At 33.5% G+C, this 15,594-nt stretch overlaps 4 protein-coding genes and 1 long non-coding RNA gene across 7 annotated transcripts in view; 3 read left to right on the forward strand and 2 right to left on the reverse strand.

Annotated features, from left to right (window-relative positions):
- Positions 1-14,593, forward strand: part of LOC149709758 (uncharacterized) — a 48,982-nt gene extending 34,389 nt beyond the window's left edge. Inside the window, exons 2-5 of one of the 2 annotated variants that reach the window (XM_089857789.1) lie at positions 8,678-8,835; positions 13,371-13,463; positions 13,527-13,671; positions 14,138-14,593. In XM_089857789.1, the coding sequence (XP_089713915.1) occupies positions 8,821-8,835; positions 13,371-13,463; positions 13,527-13,671; positions 14,138-14,283 (399 nt within the window). In that variant the 5' untranslated portion in view covers positions 8,678-8,820 and the 3' untranslated portion in view covers positions 14,284-14,593. Of the gene's footprint in view, positions 1-8,677; positions 8,836-11,660; positions 12,293-13,370; positions 13,464-13,526; positions 13,672-14,137 lie in introns of those variants that run through there. The other variant, XM_089857788.1, reaches the window with a different exon arrangement.
- LOC149709760 (short-chain specific acyl-CoA dehydrogenase, mitochondrial-like) lies at positions 645-2,516 on the reverse strand. The gene is made up of 7 exons (XM_089857767.1): positions 2,142-2,516; positions 1,855-2,082; positions 1,571-1,777; positions 1,351-1,488; positions 1,184-1,279; positions 1,029-1,085; positions 645-949 (listed from the first exon to the last, which is right to left on the reverse strand). Exons 1-7 carry the CDS (start codon positions 2,514-2,516, stop codon positions 794-796), a joined length of 1,257 nt encoding a protein of 418 aa, XP_089713893.1. The 3' UTR covers positions 645-793.
- Positions 2,494-7,588, forward strand: LOC149709761 (BRCA1-associated protein). 2 transcript variants are annotated; one of them, XM_089857756.1, is made up of 17 exons: positions 2,494-2,631; positions 2,702-3,355; positions 3,514-3,599; positions 3,670-3,754; positions 3,830-4,100; positions 4,180-4,369; positions 4,831-4,944; positions 5,014-5,079; positions 5,160-5,318; positions 5,390-5,457; positions 5,525-5,669; positions 6,063-6,101; positions 6,189-6,278; positions 6,404-6,517; positions 6,593-6,643; positions 6,729-6,824; positions 7,028-7,588. In XM_089857756.1, the coding sequence occupies exons 2-17, from the start codon at positions 3,280-3,282 to the stop codon at positions 7,223-7,225; spliced, it is 1,848 nt and encodes a 615-aa protein (XP_089713882.1). In that variant the 5' UTR covers positions 2,494-2,631; positions 2,702-3,279; the 3' UTR covers positions 7,226-7,588. The 2 variants fall into 2 exon arrangements, 1 of the variants encoding a protein (XP_089713882.1); XR_016376155.1 differs by lacking the exon at positions 2,494-2,631 and having other exon boundaries at positions 2,758-3,355; positions 7,028-7,277; positions 7,352-7,588.
- LOC149709762 (uncharacterized) lies at positions 10,668-11,463 on the forward strand. The gene is made up of 2 exons (XR_016376164.1): positions 10,668-11,147; positions 11,241-11,463. It is a non-coding gene; the product is annotated as an uncharacterized LOC149709762 (long non-coding RNA).
- Positions 14,342-15,534, reverse strand: LOC149709763 (uncharacterized protein F58A4.6). Its single transcript, XM_089857782.1, has 4 exons — positions 15,065-15,534; positions 14,885-14,999; positions 14,664-14,809; positions 14,342-14,593 (listed from the first exon to the last, which is right to left on the reverse strand). Exons 1-4 carry the CDS (start codon positions 15,436-15,438, stop codon positions 14,425-14,427), a joined length of 804 nt encoding a protein of 267 aa, XP_089713908.1. The 5' UTR covers positions 15,439-15,534; the 3' UTR covers positions 14,342-14,424.
- Between the last annotated feature and the right edge of the window lie 60 nt (positions 15,535-15,594).

Here is a 15,594-nt window from a genome sequence, read left to right on the forward strand (position 1 = left end):
TTTCGCGTCATTAGGTCTGGTCTTAGTTTTACCAAAAACCACTTTCAGAGTGGCGTGTTACTGGTTGTGACGTCCTAGTTTCTTTGATAATAGTCTAATTGGGCTTATCGATGAACTTGTGGACCTACATCTATAAGTAGACAAAATATCTCAAGGGGACATACCACGCGCATCGGCTTTTTGTGATAGTGGGTTCGACGCTATGTCCGTGTTAGAGATGTTATTGATCTACGTGTATAGTTTTTATGTCCTCTAGCGTTACGATGACGGAATTAAGAGGAGTAGGAAACCCTGATGTCGCGGAAATTAGGTTTATAAAGAAAGAGTTCCTTGACATTGGGAAAAATATGATTATTTGGGGACTTCTGTCGTGTCAGTGGTAAGGATACAAAAACGACTCAAAGGGAATACGACTTGTTTCTTCAATATCTTACACAAGTACCAATAAAATCTGGGATATCTGTCCTCCCTCCCTTTGAGCGACTTGAACCGTATCCAACCCCATTAGATGCGTCATAGTGCTCAATATTTGGGATTGAAACGTATAAATACATGGTCCGACGCTATTAATAGAGTAATGGCAGTCGCCTGCTTGTGTCTATGGGAAAATAACATGGGCTGCCACTACTCCGCGAAATAAAATGTTTATTTTTAATATCAAATTATTTTATTTAGCATTAAAATTTTTTATCTAATACAATTTATCAAAGATACTTCATCATGATAATACAAAAGTAAACAAATTTGAGTGTTTTTTCTTAATTAGTTTTAAACTGAACAACATAGTAAATATTTATTTAAAGCCATATTCCTTTGCTAAATTTCCAGCAATAACCAAACGTTGTATTTCACTTGTGCCTTCATAAATTTCGGTGATTCTAGCGTCTCTGTAATGTCTTTCCGCCGGCATTTCCGCAACGTAACCCATTCCACCTAAGATTTGAATAGCCTAAGAGAAAGTAAACATTGCAAACATTAACCGTTAAAAAACACGCGATCTTCTATCCACAATCCCTGAAGATATTTACTTGATGAGATGCAAATGTTGCCGCTTCCGAAGCTGCAAGTTTAGCCATGGCTGCTTCCTATAACACGGGGGAAAAAAAATAAAAATAAAATATGCAAAAAACACTAGCGTGCTGGTCCGGAATAAATTATTAAATATTAATAATAATACGCGTACTTTGGTGAATTTTTGTTTGGAATCTTTTAGTAATGCTGCCTTAAGGGTAAGCAATCGCGCTGATTGAATTCTGAGCTCCATATCGGCTAATTTCATCTAACAAAAAATAATGAATATTTAAGTAGTGTTATTTGAACTGTTTTTATTTTTTTTTTTTTCGTTCACACCTGAATGGCTTGTAAATTTAAAATAGGCGCTCCAAACGCGGTTCTTTTCGATGCGTATTCCATAGCGCAATCTAATGAAGCTTGAGCAATGCCTAAGGCCTGTCCTGCAATACCAATTCGCCCTGCATCTAACGTTGTCTGTTTATTTTGGGGTTTTTTTTATTGCATAATTAATTAGTTTTTTAATTTTTTGTTTGCTTAAAAGGATAGTGTTTTATACCATGGCTATTTTAAATCCTTCACCCGGTTTTCCTAATAAATTTTCTTTGGGAATTTTGCAATCTTCGAAAATTAAATTGCACGTTGATGAAGCTTTAATGCCTAATTTGTCCTCTTTTTTGCCTAAAGTTAAACCGGGTGTTGGTTTAGGAACAATGAAAGCGCTGATTCCTTTATGTTTTTTGGATTTATCAGTTGTTGCAATCAGCTGGAATTAAAACTAATTTATAAACTTAAAGAAAAAATTAAATATAAGAATAAGAATGTAAATCTTAATTAATTTACAATTGCAGCTTCAGCTTCGTAACCATTAGTAATCCATGATTTTGTACCATTAATTATATAATTATCTCCGTCTAATCTGGCTGTACATGACGCTGCTCCCGCGTCACTACCATTTCCAGGTTCGCTAAGCGCGAAACACCCTACTCTACGGCCATCTAAGTACGGTTTAACGAACTGCTCTTTTTGGGCTTCTGTACCAAAGGCCATCAGTGGTCCTAGAAATAACGACTGCACGGGGGGGGGGGAATTAGCGTATTTAAAATTAAGTACATTAAATTAAAACGTACCGTATTGACACTCAAAATGACTCCAGTTGAGGCGCAACCCCTGCTTATCTCCTCCATGGCGATAGCGTACGCTAAGTAATCTAGACCAGCGCCTCCCAATATTTCCGGGATTACCAGACCAAAAAGACCCAAGTCACCCATCTTTTCCACTTGGTCCTTAGGATAGGCACCCTTTTTATCAATTGCACCTGCAATAGGTGCTAATTCTTTGTCCACAAAGTCGCGGCAAGTCTTTTTTAACATTTCGTGAGTTTCTGGTAAACTTGCACCCAGACTTGATATTTTCACGCAGGACCCTCTTCCATTTAGGAATTTGTTTGATTTTAAAGTTTTAAGTAATAAAGGAGAAATTACGTTTTTTAATTTAAAATTCATCTTGAAGGTGATTTCTTTGAACTTCCTTAATTGCAAACCCGGTTGTTCAAATGGAAAGAAATTATTAAATACTTGAGTATCTGTAGCTGTAGACTCGCTCTCAAGAGTCTAGACTGTGAGTGTGAACCCGGTTTTTCTCGACCCCAATCTGAATTTATTAACTTAAATCTTGAATATTTAAATAGTGATTGTCTTGTTTATTCTTTCTCTGTCCTGACCATAAGAGGATTGATAAATTTTAAAAGATAATTTATATTGATATTAGAACTGATTAAGTTCATGTAAAAGCGTTATTATGTTTTGTTTGAGAATTAACAGAAAAATCTTATTTCGGATAAATATTCATTGGTGAAAATAAGAAATTCATGTATGTATTTTATAGGCAATTTTTTATGAAACCTCGCGCTATTTCCTTGGAAGCTTTGATCTTAGTTTGTTTCTGTAAAAATTTGCAATATTAGTGTTGTGCCGAAAGACTCTATAAAAATTGTTCCTCTAGTGGCGCCGCTTACAAATAGAGCATTTCGATATTGATCGTACACGGCTCATATACGCTTTCTCCTTCTATAAAATAAAGTCTGAATCTCGAAAGAAAGAAGCCGCGGCCGCCTTTGATCGAATACGTCTATCGTCTCTGAAATTGAAAATTCGAATTTCGGAAGCCATATTTAAAGGGACGGATTTAACCGTAGAAGACGTTATAATTAATTAAAACGTCCTTATCAAACGCTAATTATGTTTTCAAGAAGGAGTATTTAACGTAATGTCTGTATCACGTATCGCTTTACGTTTGGAAATAGCTAAAGACTATAATATTCTCCCTTATCTTCATTTTAGCGGTAAGCCTTGGTCTGTTTTGGTTTCATTTTCCTTTTAGGTCGTCATGATACTTCATTGTCAAAATAATGCGTAGTTAGTCTTAGTTCGTTAAATAAGGTTTTTTGAAGAACTTATCGTTGGTTTTATAGCTTGAGTCTCTTTTTCCTCGTAATCTAAGCGCGTAGATTATTAAAACCGATGGCTGATTCAAGCGATATTTCTACTAAAGATTGCGCATCTGCGGTAACGGAGCCCGCTATTGATGTATTACTTTCTAAACTTCGTTTCTCTCCGTAATAATTTTATGAGATTGATGGTATAATATTGTATTTAGGATGATATTAAATCAAATTCTAAGAAAAAAGAGTTAAGAGGTTGTAGAGTCATGAGTGATATATCAATAGAAAGTGTTGAAAAAGGTACATATTCCCCGGAGTGTTGGTTTGAATTAAAATGAGGTATCGTTTTTAAAACTCTGATGTCTATTTTTATAGACGAAACGGGAGTTTTTGTTCAGAGTTACGCCCAAGTGGCCGACTCTACTAGTAAAAGTGTTAGTAATTTTAATGAGAAAGTTAGTTCTTCCGGAGCTGAAGGAGGAAAACACGGAGATTTGTATAAAGAAACTTCCCCTGCCTTATCCGAAGGGAGTTCTAGTAGTTACGAAAAGAAAAGTGGTAAATCCTCCTCGATGCAAGTGCCCTATTTCTCTGGGAATCATTTTATAGAAGTTACAAAAGGAATTTTGCATCTTTATAAAGAAAAGTTGGTCATCTATGTTTGATTGGCAACTTGGTTTTAAAGTTTTTCTTGTAAAAATAAATAAATATAAACGTCTCTACAGTCAAAGAACTTCATTAGATGAAGAGGCTGAAAGAAGCGAAATGCTTTGCATTCTCGCTGTTCCAGGAGGCATGACTACTCATGATCTCCTACAATTTACAGCCGCAGTTAGTAGTAACATAGAACAAATGAGAATTATTAGAAACTCTAAACCTAATCAATATATGGTTTTAGTAAAATTTAAAAATCAAGTAAGAATTAAGGAGAAACGGTCTTAAAGAAAATTTCAGATAACATAACTTTATAGCTTAAAAGATGGGCCTTTTCCTAAATATAAAAGGAATCAAATATTAGGAAAATAATAAATTATCTCTTATTACAAAATAATTAGCATTTAATTTATCTTAAAAACGGGGACTACTGCGCCATCCGCCATTGGTTTATCTTACCCCCCCCCCTCCCCCAGCCTGTCAGAATTCAACCAATCCTGTAAGAGTAAGAGCTTGACGTCACTAAAGCAATGGCGGCGCGGTAGTCCTAGTTTTTAAGACTAATTAAACGCAAATTATTTTGTAATGAGAGATTATTTATTTTCGTTAATATTTTTCCTATTATATTTAGAAAAAGGCCATTCTTTTAAAGTATAATGCTATGTTATCTGACAGTTTCCTTTAAATTAACAAATGTTACATACATTTTAAACCATTGATAGAAATCCGCTGATGAGTTTTATGAGAATTTTAATGGCATGAGATTCAATTCTATTGAACCAGAAATTTGCAATCTCGTTTATGTTGCTAAAGTTGAAAGTGTTAAAGAATCCGAAGTTAGTTTAAAAGATTATTAATTAATAGTTCTTAGAATAGTTTTGATTGAATTTGGCGCATTGTTTTAGGAGTCTTGTTTGCCACTTTATGGCCATACAGAATTACCTACTTGTCCCGTCTGTTTAGAAAGAATGGTACATTTATTTACAATTCCCTTAGTTTTTTTTAAGGAAAGCTTAATTAAATACATTTACTGTTTTATCATAAAAAAAAGGATGAATCGGTTGAAGGAATATTAACTATTCTTTGTAATCATTCTTTCCACGGAAATTGTTTGGCAAAATGGGGTGATACAAGTTGCCCCGTTTGTCGTTATTCTCAAACCCCAGAGCTTGTACCTGATAATCGTTGTTTTACATGCGGATGTCGTGATGTAAGCGACTTAATTTCGTCTTTAAGTTAAGTTAATTTAAATTAACCTACAAGGTTTTAATTTCGCGATAGAATTTATGGATTTGCCTTATTTGTGGAAATGTTGGATGTGGTCGTTATGAAGAGGGTCACGCGTTTAAGTATGTCATTTTAGGCGATTTAAGTTGAATATAATGGGGTTAAAATGTAATTTTTAACATATTTTAGACATTATTTGGATACCCAACATACATACGCGATGCAATTAGGAAATAATAGAGTTTGGGATTACGCGGGAGATAATTACGTCCATCGTTTAGTCCAAAATAAAGCTGATGGAAAACCGGTTGAATTAATGAGCATACAAGGAGAGGTATTAAATTAATTAACCCAAAAATAATTTTATTTATGCAAATATTTCTAAAGGGAAGTTGAGGTAACATAACATTATAGCAGACCTTAAAAGAACGGCCAGGCTTTTTCTAAATATTACATAAGATATCAATGACAATCATAACAAAATAATTAGCATTTAATTAGACTTAAAAACAAGGACTACTGCGCCATCCGCCATTGCTTTAGTGGCGTCTGCTATCTCGAACCTGTTACCCTTACAGGATTGGTTGAATTCTCAAAGGTTGTGGGTAAGGTGGGTTCGGTTTAGCAGACGCCACTAAAGCAATGACGGTACTATAATGTTATGTTACCTGGCCTTTAATGATTTATGGGGAACAAAAATTAATTAATTCACTTGTTTAATTAATAGATTCAAAATGAAGAAAAATTAGATTCAATTCAATTAGAGGTACAAATTAATATTTGATGGTGCTTGGTGCTAGTGATTTTTTTCAAAGAAATGTCTTCGTTTAATCGTCATTAATTTAATTTGCAGTATACTTATTTGCTAACCAGTCAATTAGAAACGCAAAGACATTTTTTTGAAGGTGAAATTGCCAGAATAGAAAAAGAAACCTCTAGCCAGGTAAATAACGTTTCTTTTTTTTTTTTTTAATTTTTAATTTTAATTTTCTTAAAGTTAATTCGTTTGTTTTAACGAGAGAAATTAAAAAAAAATAAAAACTTACATTAAATTAAATTAAATTTAAGATTGAGGAATTAAAAGAGCTTACTAAAGTGGCCTTGGAAGATCGGCAAAAAATAGAAGGGGATCTTATTAAAGTTTCTAGAGAGAAAAATTCTCAAGAAAAGAAAATTAATCAAGTATACATTTAATTTAAATTTAATTATTAATTTAATTAAATTAAATTAAATTAATTAAAACCCACTTTTTTAAAGTTAAATACTAAATTAAATAAAGCATTAGCTGAATTAAAAGAAGAAAAAGAGGTTTGCATCATAATCATAAATTCATAATCATAATCATAAATTATTAAATTAATTTCAATTAAACTTAATAATTATTTTCTTTTAGCTTAATGATTGTTTAAGAAAGAATCAGCAATTATGGCAAGATAAACTCGATGAAACTCAAAAACAATTTAAAGATTTTAAAGAATCTAAAGAAAAGGTTCGCAAAATCCTTTTCAAACTGGTTCCTTCTTCTCTTATTCTCCTCATCCAATATTTACTTAAAAGGAAAAAAAATACTTAACTCTATGGTTTCAACATTTTTAATTTTTTTTAAGTAGGGCCTAACTTACTTCCAAAGAGGCCTACTAAATTTTTTAACCATTTTTTTATTCAATCGCTGATTAAAATGAATTTATACAGGAAATTGGGGAATTGAAAGAACAAGTTCGGGATTTAATGTTTTACTTAGAAGCTCAGCAAAAGATACAAACTATTCCCGAAACGGAAAGACAGGATATTCAAGAGGGTCAAATTGTAGTTGAATCTCCATCCTCATCTTCTACTTCATCCTCGGCATCCTCAACTCGAGGTCGACAAAGAAGGAGAAAAAATCATTAGATGGGAATTAAAAAAAAACCAAACAAAATTAGAAGAAGAATCTTACGCAACTGTGATTATATAATAATATTAAAGTTGGTTGAGTTGTTTTTTTTTTTTTCTTCAAGTTAAGTTGCGTTTTTCTAGGGTGGTTACTTAACAAAGGAAGAAAATTATTCTATTTTAGAAAGATTCTCGCTTGTTTTTAACCCAAAACAAAGTGTTTTTGAGGTTCAACAAACAAACAAACAAACAAAATTAGAAGTTCTATATTTCAAAGATGTATATTTTATTTTTCACTTTAATAATTTGATTTGTATTCTTTTGTAATTTGTATAAACATGTAGTTGTATTTTTAAGTTATTAAAATTTTATTGTAATGAATTTGGTTTCGTTTTATTTATTTATTTATTTATTTATTGAAAACATTTAATTTAATTTTTGTGAATTTTCTGTCATCATTCTTGACACATTATAGAAATTAAAAAAAATCTGAGAAAAATTCCAAATTTCCAACTGGTTTTTCATTTTGTTGGTTTATCTGTGTAAAATAGGTCAAATTTTGGCGCCAATTTTCTCATCTTTAAAAGGAGAATTTATGATACGTCTGTGCGTGTAGCTCTGTAAAGTGTTTAGGGGTTGCGATTGGGGCGGGTTGTCTTTAGTATTATATAAGGGACGACTTGTTTTTTATTTATTCAATTTCAAGGTCTAGGCCAAAGTAATTCGGGATGGCACATTTAGATGATTGTCCTCAATTTGATGTTTTTTTAGAAGAAGTTTAGAAGTTATTAAGATCTCTCACTCATTTCTTGTAAAATAATCGACATAAACGAAGCGTGCAAATTTAGTTTAAATTTAAATTCAGCATTAATTAATTAATTAATTTAAAATGTATTTAAGTTTTATCGCGTTCCCCCTTATTTTACACGTGGTTTCTTGTCAAATTATTTCCGTATTACAACAACCGCCTCTAAAAGTAAGAAATAAATATATATAATTTTAACACCAATTAAAATAATTATGACTAATTGAGTGTTTTAATTTCTCGAAGCCAAGTGCTCAACGTCAAGGTCCGGGGCCATTTGTTCAATTTTCGTGTCCACGTCCATTCAGATACTTAGCAACTTGTAGAACCAACGTAGATTGCCGTACAGGGTGTTGCGCTAAATTTAGTTTAAGGTTAATTATTAATTGAAAGTGTATTCGAAGTAAAACAATCCTGACCTCGTGCCATCCTATCTCAGTTGAAAATTAAATTTCCCGCGTTTTCTTTACTGCGTCACCACGTGATTTCTCTAAATTGGCGCGAGATTTAAATTAGCATTAGTCACGTGGAGATAGAAGCGAAAATGTGACAAAAAAGTGGTTTTAGTTTCATTTTACGTCAGGAATGTTTTATTTTCTTTGTTAGATTTCTATTTTTGAACAAATTAAATTTATGTATGTGTTTTGTGTGTATTTCTTTTTCAGGCCGATTCGAGAATGGTCAGCGGAATGTTGCGTTCCAAGGCCATTGGTCAGATTGGTCAATTCCAGAGGATGGTGTCTCGAAGAAGAGATCAAACACGAAGACTTGGGTGTACGAAACGTTTCATCAACTGTAGCATCGTCTAATGACATCCAAGTTGGTGAGTCAAAAGGAAAAGGGTGTTGGTTTAATTCTTATGTAATATTAGGAACCATAATAGCGGACAAAACTTTTTACACGCATCGAAAGGGTTTGTAATCATAGATGATATCAGTTTGGGTCGCGTATGTCAAAGACTCGAAGAGAGAGAGTGAGTGATACCATGGACCTTATAAAATGTTCCTTATAGGGGATGGGAAATCTGGGAAAGCGCTTTGTGAATAGACTAGTGGCGGTAGAGAGGGGTGTAGACTGTGTATCCCTCCCTCTGGTCGCACTCAGTAGGGGGATACGTCATTACTCTATACTATCTATAGAGTAGTGTCGGTAGAGAGGGGAGTAGACGGTGTATCCCTCCCTTTAGGCGCGCTTTTGTAAGAGGGGTACGCGCCTGGTAGGGGGGATGACACTGAGCTAAGAGATAGAAGGATATGACGTTTACGAACGTAGTACTGTCATTACTCTATACAGAAATAATTCCACGGTACAGTAGCCTAAAGTTACTGTTTTTACACTAGCTAGTCCCGTACCAAAACATTAAGTCCGTGAAATCTCCTTGAAATAATAAGAGAGAGGGAAATAAGTAGTTACCGGTTGAACGCTTTTATAACATTGAATATTTAAAGGAATGAAATAATTCCGACACCTACACAGTCCAGGGGGTATAATGGCCTACAATACATTTGTCTCTCCTCCTTGTACATTATTGAACTATCTCTTCTTAATTTTTTTTTTTTTGACAAAACGAAAAGTAGAAAGCTAATTAGCGAATCCTTTTCTCAAAGCGAGAGTTGCGAAATATTTTAGAAAAAATAAAACGGGGCAAGGTTCCCGATGTAAAAATACAAAACAAAAGTAGAAAATAGTTTCGCCTCCTAGGCTAGCTCCTTATTCCCTTAGTTACATGTCCTTTGACTCCTCCGTACGTCGTCTCGACTTCTCGTTCGGAAAACTTGTCTTCTTTCAAGATAGTTCTTTGAAAGATGTTCCTTTATCGTAGGAAATTGTGGTATTATTATGGTTTGAATAGGGATGGTCCCAACAACAATGAAGTATTTTATTTTTGACACGTCGAACCTTGAATATATTTTCGATGATTATTTCTCACGTCTCAGAAATGTCGAAGCTATTATATTATTATTACGGGGTTATTATTTGTATAATAGAACATCGTGGCTCGTGTATACCATCGTGAAATATGGCGGGAAAGCTTACAAATCGAAGGATTTAAGTAGTTTCCCCCTAAAAAATGCAGTAGATTTAGTTATAAGTTGATAACAGGTGGCCGGGTCGCCTTTTGCATCTAATTAGCGTACGGGCAGGGCCTAACTAAAGTTTTCCTAATTGTTATAATGTCAAGGTGTATTCCATATTGTCTTTTTTGGCGTGGATACAAAAGGAGTACCTAGATATTTCTTTCTTTCTAATTTTTTTTAGTTGGTTTCCAAGGGTATATAATTTTAGAGAAATTGACTGGAAAACTTTTAAATCGATGTAAAGAAATTTGGCGCCAAAATTAATGGCACGTGTTTTTTTCATTTTCAAATTAGTGTTAGGGTATTAGGCTTAACGGTTACGAGTTCAAATGAAATTTAAACTTGAATAAATTAAAGTGTAAGGCCTACCTAATTAATTATGCTAATGGTAAACAAATTATTTTTAAATCGCGTGTTCAAAAAGGCAAATGTCCTATCGATCACCCTCGTGATTAGCGTAATTACAACCTAACTTATTCGCGCTACTTTATATGTTACGAGATTTTACATTAGGTATTCATACGCATCAGTTTTCTCTATTGTACCATATTTGTATAAATTATCTTTTTAAGAATGCCCTCCGAGTGAATCAGTCAAAAACTGCGAAGTTTCCTGTACGGATAACATGAGTTGTTCACCGGAAGAAATTTGTTGCCCGAATTCGTGTTCGAAATCATCTTGCATCTCGTCTTTTCACGCTGCTCGATTCGGTCTTCAAAAATCACTCTTTAAAGAACAATAATAATATCAACCCTTTTTCCAATCATTTCTAAAAATAATTTATATCTATTTATAATTAAGTCATAAAAATGAGATGAAAAGTTCAAGTTCAAGGTGTTTTTATGTATACATCGTTTCGTTATATTTTTTTCCTGTTCTGGGTTACTAGTTATTACACGTACGTACGACTGCCTGCTTTAGCCCACTTAAATTCTTCTTACCCCTTTCGGTGGTGGTAGTGGATAAAAAAGGGTTGAAGAAGAAGATGAAGAAATCTTGTAAATTATTGAACCAAATACCGGAGGCGACCCCCGCGCCCTCGAATTTATTTTTAAAAGTAAATGATTATATCTTTTCTTTATAAAACCCTTAAGGCAACTAATTCTTCCTGTTTAGGTAACTGACTTTTTTTATATTTTAAATTTTGAAGATATGTTTCTGTGCCATTTGAACTGATTAAAAAAACACAAAACTACTTAGCAATTTAAAGGTCTATATGCTATAGTCTCTTAGCAGCTTGGAGAACGCCAGGGAGGGAATTTGCTTAGTGACGCTTAAAGGAAATATCATTGTTTAATTTAAATAAATTTATTGTACGAGTTTATTTAATATACGTCAATTCATTCTGAATAAAATTCACAATCTTAATTTTATTTTCTTGACCGTTCGCCCACTAACTCAGAGGCAGGTGAGAAAAGATACCCGCCTTCTACTCTATCGAATTTTCCCCATGAAACGGACGCAAAGATGTTCCCAACCATTAAATTATCTTTCCCTACAATAATACCCGATAATACCATCGCTTTAATCACAGACTCTATCCTATTATCAACTAAATATTTAATTTTTTCAAGATCAAAAACATCCCGAAAGGCTAAAAGTTTGAAAACATTTCTCTATTTGTCTCGAAATTCGATCAAATGTTTCCCCAAGCTCTTGAAAATCTATATTTGTTCTTTCCGATTTTTGAGGGTCGAGGTCGCACTTCCGCGGCGGGTATAACTGCAATGCACTAATCATTAAACTTATATTAGGGTAAAAAACAAAAGAGTCTTCTGGCACGCGATGGATGGGGACGGAGACTAAGAGCGGTTTGTTCCGCTTGTATTCTCCAGCCCTCCATTCTCTGTCAATCCTATGGTGGTGTTACATCCCACCCTCCCCTTTGGTTCCTTCCGAGCTGTGATTGTGTTGGAAGGCGAGTTAGTGGTTCTACTAAAGTGGAACCTCAATAGGAACAGAGGTTTAAATTGGCCGGTAACGCTCTCAGAAGCGGAGCGGTATCTCAAATTCTCCTAGGACCAACCTTCTCCCGAATTTCGTCTCTAGCGAGACTTTATCCTTCTAGAGACTTAGAAGAAGTATCTTCTTTGGTTAACCATGACCATGAGTGTCAATTGTCACAGTACGGCCTTTTTGACAAAGTCATTCGGATGCCTTACATTCTTATGTGCCATCGCTGTGTCGTGTATTCTAGCTCAGGTGGGTGTATTTTGTTTTCATTGTCTTTAGTTTTTTGGAACAATTTTTGATCTACTATTTACCTAGTCTAATTGAAAGGTCTAATTAAAAATTAAAATAATTTAATTGGCATAATCAATTCCCCGGTGTAAACTAAATTTTATTCTTATTATTTCTCCGTGTTTTGAAATTATACCCGGACCTTATGTATAGAAAAATATATTGTAATCTGTGGTAATATGACAATTTAAAGGGAGAGTGAAACTATACGTTAAATTATTCTTAACAGCTTATTTTCGTATTCCGATACATCTACTTAACTAAGCATTTTATACTCTATTTAACGCTAATAGAACTGGTTGTACTGTATATCTTTGTTTGAAACGTTTTGAAAGAAAAAATAGGGGCGGACTTGAAAAAGAAAATCAACTAACGTATTTCAAAAGTTTTCTATTTGTTTTAACAGCGTGAACATTTAGGCTTAGCTATATTATTTATTTAGGCGCTTTTATCTTTTATTCGAGTCTAGTTTTTTAAAAAAATAATAAATTACCTCTCTCATCCTTTCAAAAATATATATTATTAGGTTTCCTTCATCTCAACTTTGAAATAAAAATAAAAATTGCGCTACTTTTTTTCTTATGAGGTTTAACATTGTATATTCATACGCGTCAGCTTTCAAGTTTACTATTCCCAACTTTTAGAATTGAATAACGGTACAAAGTAACTCGATCTTGTGGGAAATGAATTAATTTTTAACATGCACCGGGAAATATGCTCAAGGTTGTAAAAGAACCGCGGATAGATTAGTAACAAATATATTTAAATATTTATAAACAAAACAATAGAATTCCACGTTAAAAAATTTATTTCATGAATAAATAATGATTTAAATTTTCTTATAACCTTGGAAAGTAAATTCTGATTAAGTTGGTATATAGTTTGATTACGAATTACAACAGTGACGATGTGTTTTCAAAAATTACATTAATTATAAATAGTTTTGTCTGTGCAATGAAGCGGAAAACCATACAACTCGTTGTTGATTTTGATTTTAACAATGTCATTATGCAAATCAATGTTTTTTTTAACACGACAGGACATAAGTAACGAGCTTGGGCGATGTCCTAAACCTTTTCAAGGGTACGGAGTTTGCAGAACTAGCAGGGATTGTCCAACATTCTGTTGTTCAGTAAGTTTTTGGAAAAGTTTGAATAATTAGGCTTAGCATTCAATAATGAATTTTCATTGGTAGAGAATAAATCAGGAACCGACTGTCGGCTGGTCCGGTAAATGTTGCGTCCCACGATTTTTGACGCCCATTATTCGCGCCAAAGGATGGTGCGTTGATAAAGAGGACGAATGGGATCGATTGGAATCAAGCGGAAGTTTAACAGCGGGTAAGAAACTGTTTCCATTTTAATTAAAGACTACGTAATAATCCGAAGAGAGTATGATATTTTAAGTTATACATAAGGGTTTTCCCCGAGTTGTAATTCGAACTTAGAATTTTAAATCATTACAATTTAAGGGTGGACAGCTGTCAACATCCTCATTGTTTCATAAAATGATAAACTATAGCACCCGAACAATATCTTATACTTTAATTTATTCAAATCCTCAAATTTTCGTATATTTCAAAGTTTTTTTTTTTTCTTTTTCGACTTATATCACGTTCAAAATTCCCAGTATTTTTTCCCGCCAAACCGGATAATCTTTTTCGGGGAGGCTTATGAAAAATTTAAAAAGATGTCTGTCCGCAACAACTGTTTTTCATAATCATAGTCGGCTTACAATTTTTGCCTATTTGTCTGTCTGTTTTAAACATTATTTAAACCCAATTTTTTTTTAATTAAACATGTTTAGTTTGCCCATTCCCTGATGAAGTAACATCCTGCGGACCCACGTGTACTAATAGCACAGAATGTTCTTCGGGGGAAGCGTGTTGTACAAATGTTTGTGGTTCATCATCTTGCGTTCAAAAAATACAAGGAAATAATTTGTTCAAGTGATACCCTGAAAAACCCCCAAAATTGGCAAGAAACAAACAAACAAACAAACAAACAACCATTTCACTTTTTGTAAATAAGCATTTTATTTTAACATTGTAATTTATTGAATATTTAGAAACTAGTAGTAAATATAAAAAATATTTATTTTAAAATATTTGCATCATTGTTTGAAGTTCCATTTTTGCCCCGTTGTTTATTAGCTTTTTTTAAACTGTATAAATATTGTAATCGACTCCAAACACCTTTGCACATCTTCGGAAGTCTGTTATCGCCATCCTCAACTTGAGATTTTGCAAATTCATATTCTTTTCTGAGAAAAATAAAATTAGGTCAAATTAGTTTTAATTGATTTACATCAATTTAAATCTAAGTTTAATTACAAAATAAGTTGTTTCGCGGCTTTCAAATAATTTCTTTGAAGCAAACTTATGGCTGTGTAAATATGACATCTAGAAATAGTGGCTGGATCCCCTTGTTTCATTGCCAATTGCAGTTGTTTGTATGATATTTTCTCCGCTTTTTCAGCCTGTTAATTGAAAGTTTTAATTGCTTTTTTTGCGCTTTTAATTGCGAGGGAGGGGGGGGGGGGAGGGTGCCTTACGCAGGATACTTCACAATCTCCTAATGAAGAATATCCTCCACCTAAGGTTGAAAGCCAAGCCATTGCATTTTGAAGTTCGCAGTTTTCATTAACAAGTACCTGAATTCGTTTATCCCTGGGGTTATGAAAGGTTCGTTTTAATACTTTCTAGGCATAATAGGCGTTAATTAACACACTAACCAATTATAATCAATTTTGGGTTTTGTTGGAAAGGTCAAGTTAAGGGTTAAATGTACTACTTGAGGACTGTTACTTTCAGTGTTTTTGAGTTTGAGCCATTCTTTTGAAACATAATGACAAAATTTAGGAGATGTCATGAGTAAGGATATAAAATGTGCGGCGTCATCAAGGTTTAATGTTTTGGACACTTCTGGGACATTCTTCCAGTGAATCCAATCATCTTTGTCATGATCATGAATGGTTTCACCAGTTTCTTCATTTATTTCCCTCTCTTTCAAATTACCAGTGCGTAACTCTTTGTTTTCTAAACATTGAGTATAATCTTGGGACTTAACTACGAATAAATATTCTCGTTTTTCCGCGATCTCACTCATAATTATAACTATATTAATATTAATGAAAGAGTAAACATGGTTCGTTAACGTTAAGCCTTGTTTATGTACTTGTAGCGTCTGCTTATAAGTGATTGAATAAGGTCACATGTCAGGTCGTAAACCAATCGGATTATTCGGATATTTTTCCGGGGGGAT

This window comes from Phalangium opilio, unplaced genomic scaffold (genome assembly GCF_054372755.1).
Source record: "Phalangium opilio isolate 3A_F unplaced genomic scaffold, DU_Popi_V2 ptg000011l_1, whole genome shotgun sequence".
Lineage (NCBI taxonomy): Eukaryota > Metazoa > Arthropoda > Arachnida > Opiliones > Phalangiidae > Phalangium > Phalangium opilio.

Coding starts and splice junctions, on each gene's coding strand:
- LOC149709763 (XM_089857782.1), bottom strand. CDS start 15,438: ATGAGTGAGATCGCGGAAAAACGAGAATATTTATTCGTAGTTAAGTCC. Junction 15,000..15,064: donor CCCAAAATTGATTATAATTG/GTTAGTGTGTTA, acceptor TCATAACCCCAG/GGATAAACGAATTCAGGTAC. Junction 14,594..14,663: donor GCCGCGAAACAACTTATTTT/GTAATTAAACTT, acceptor TATTTTTCTCAG/AAAAGAATATGAATTTGCAA.
- LOC149709760 (XM_089857767.1), bottom strand. CDS start 2,516: ATGAATTTTAAATTAAAAAACGTAATTTCTCCTTTATTACTTAAAACT. Junction 2,083..2,141: donor TCATTTTGAGTGTCAATACG/GTACGTTTTAAT, acceptor CCCCCCGTGCAG/TCGTTATTTCTAGGACCACT. Junction 950..1,028: donor CAACATTTGCATCTCATCAA/GTAAATATCTTC, acceptor ACTTTCTCTTAG/GCTATTCAAATCTTAGGTGG.
- LOC149709761 (XM_089857756.1), top strand. CDS start 3,280: ATGTCTGTATCACGTATCGCTTTACGTTTGGAAATAGCTAAAGACTAT. Junction 4,945..5,013: donor AAAGTGTTAAAGAATCCGAA/GTTAGTTTAAAA, acceptor GCATTGTTTTAG/GAGTCTTGTTTGCCACTTTA. Junction 6,518..6,592: donor AAGAAAAGAAAATTAATCAA/GTATACATTTAA, acceptor ACTTTTTTAAAG/TTAAATACTAAATTAAATAA.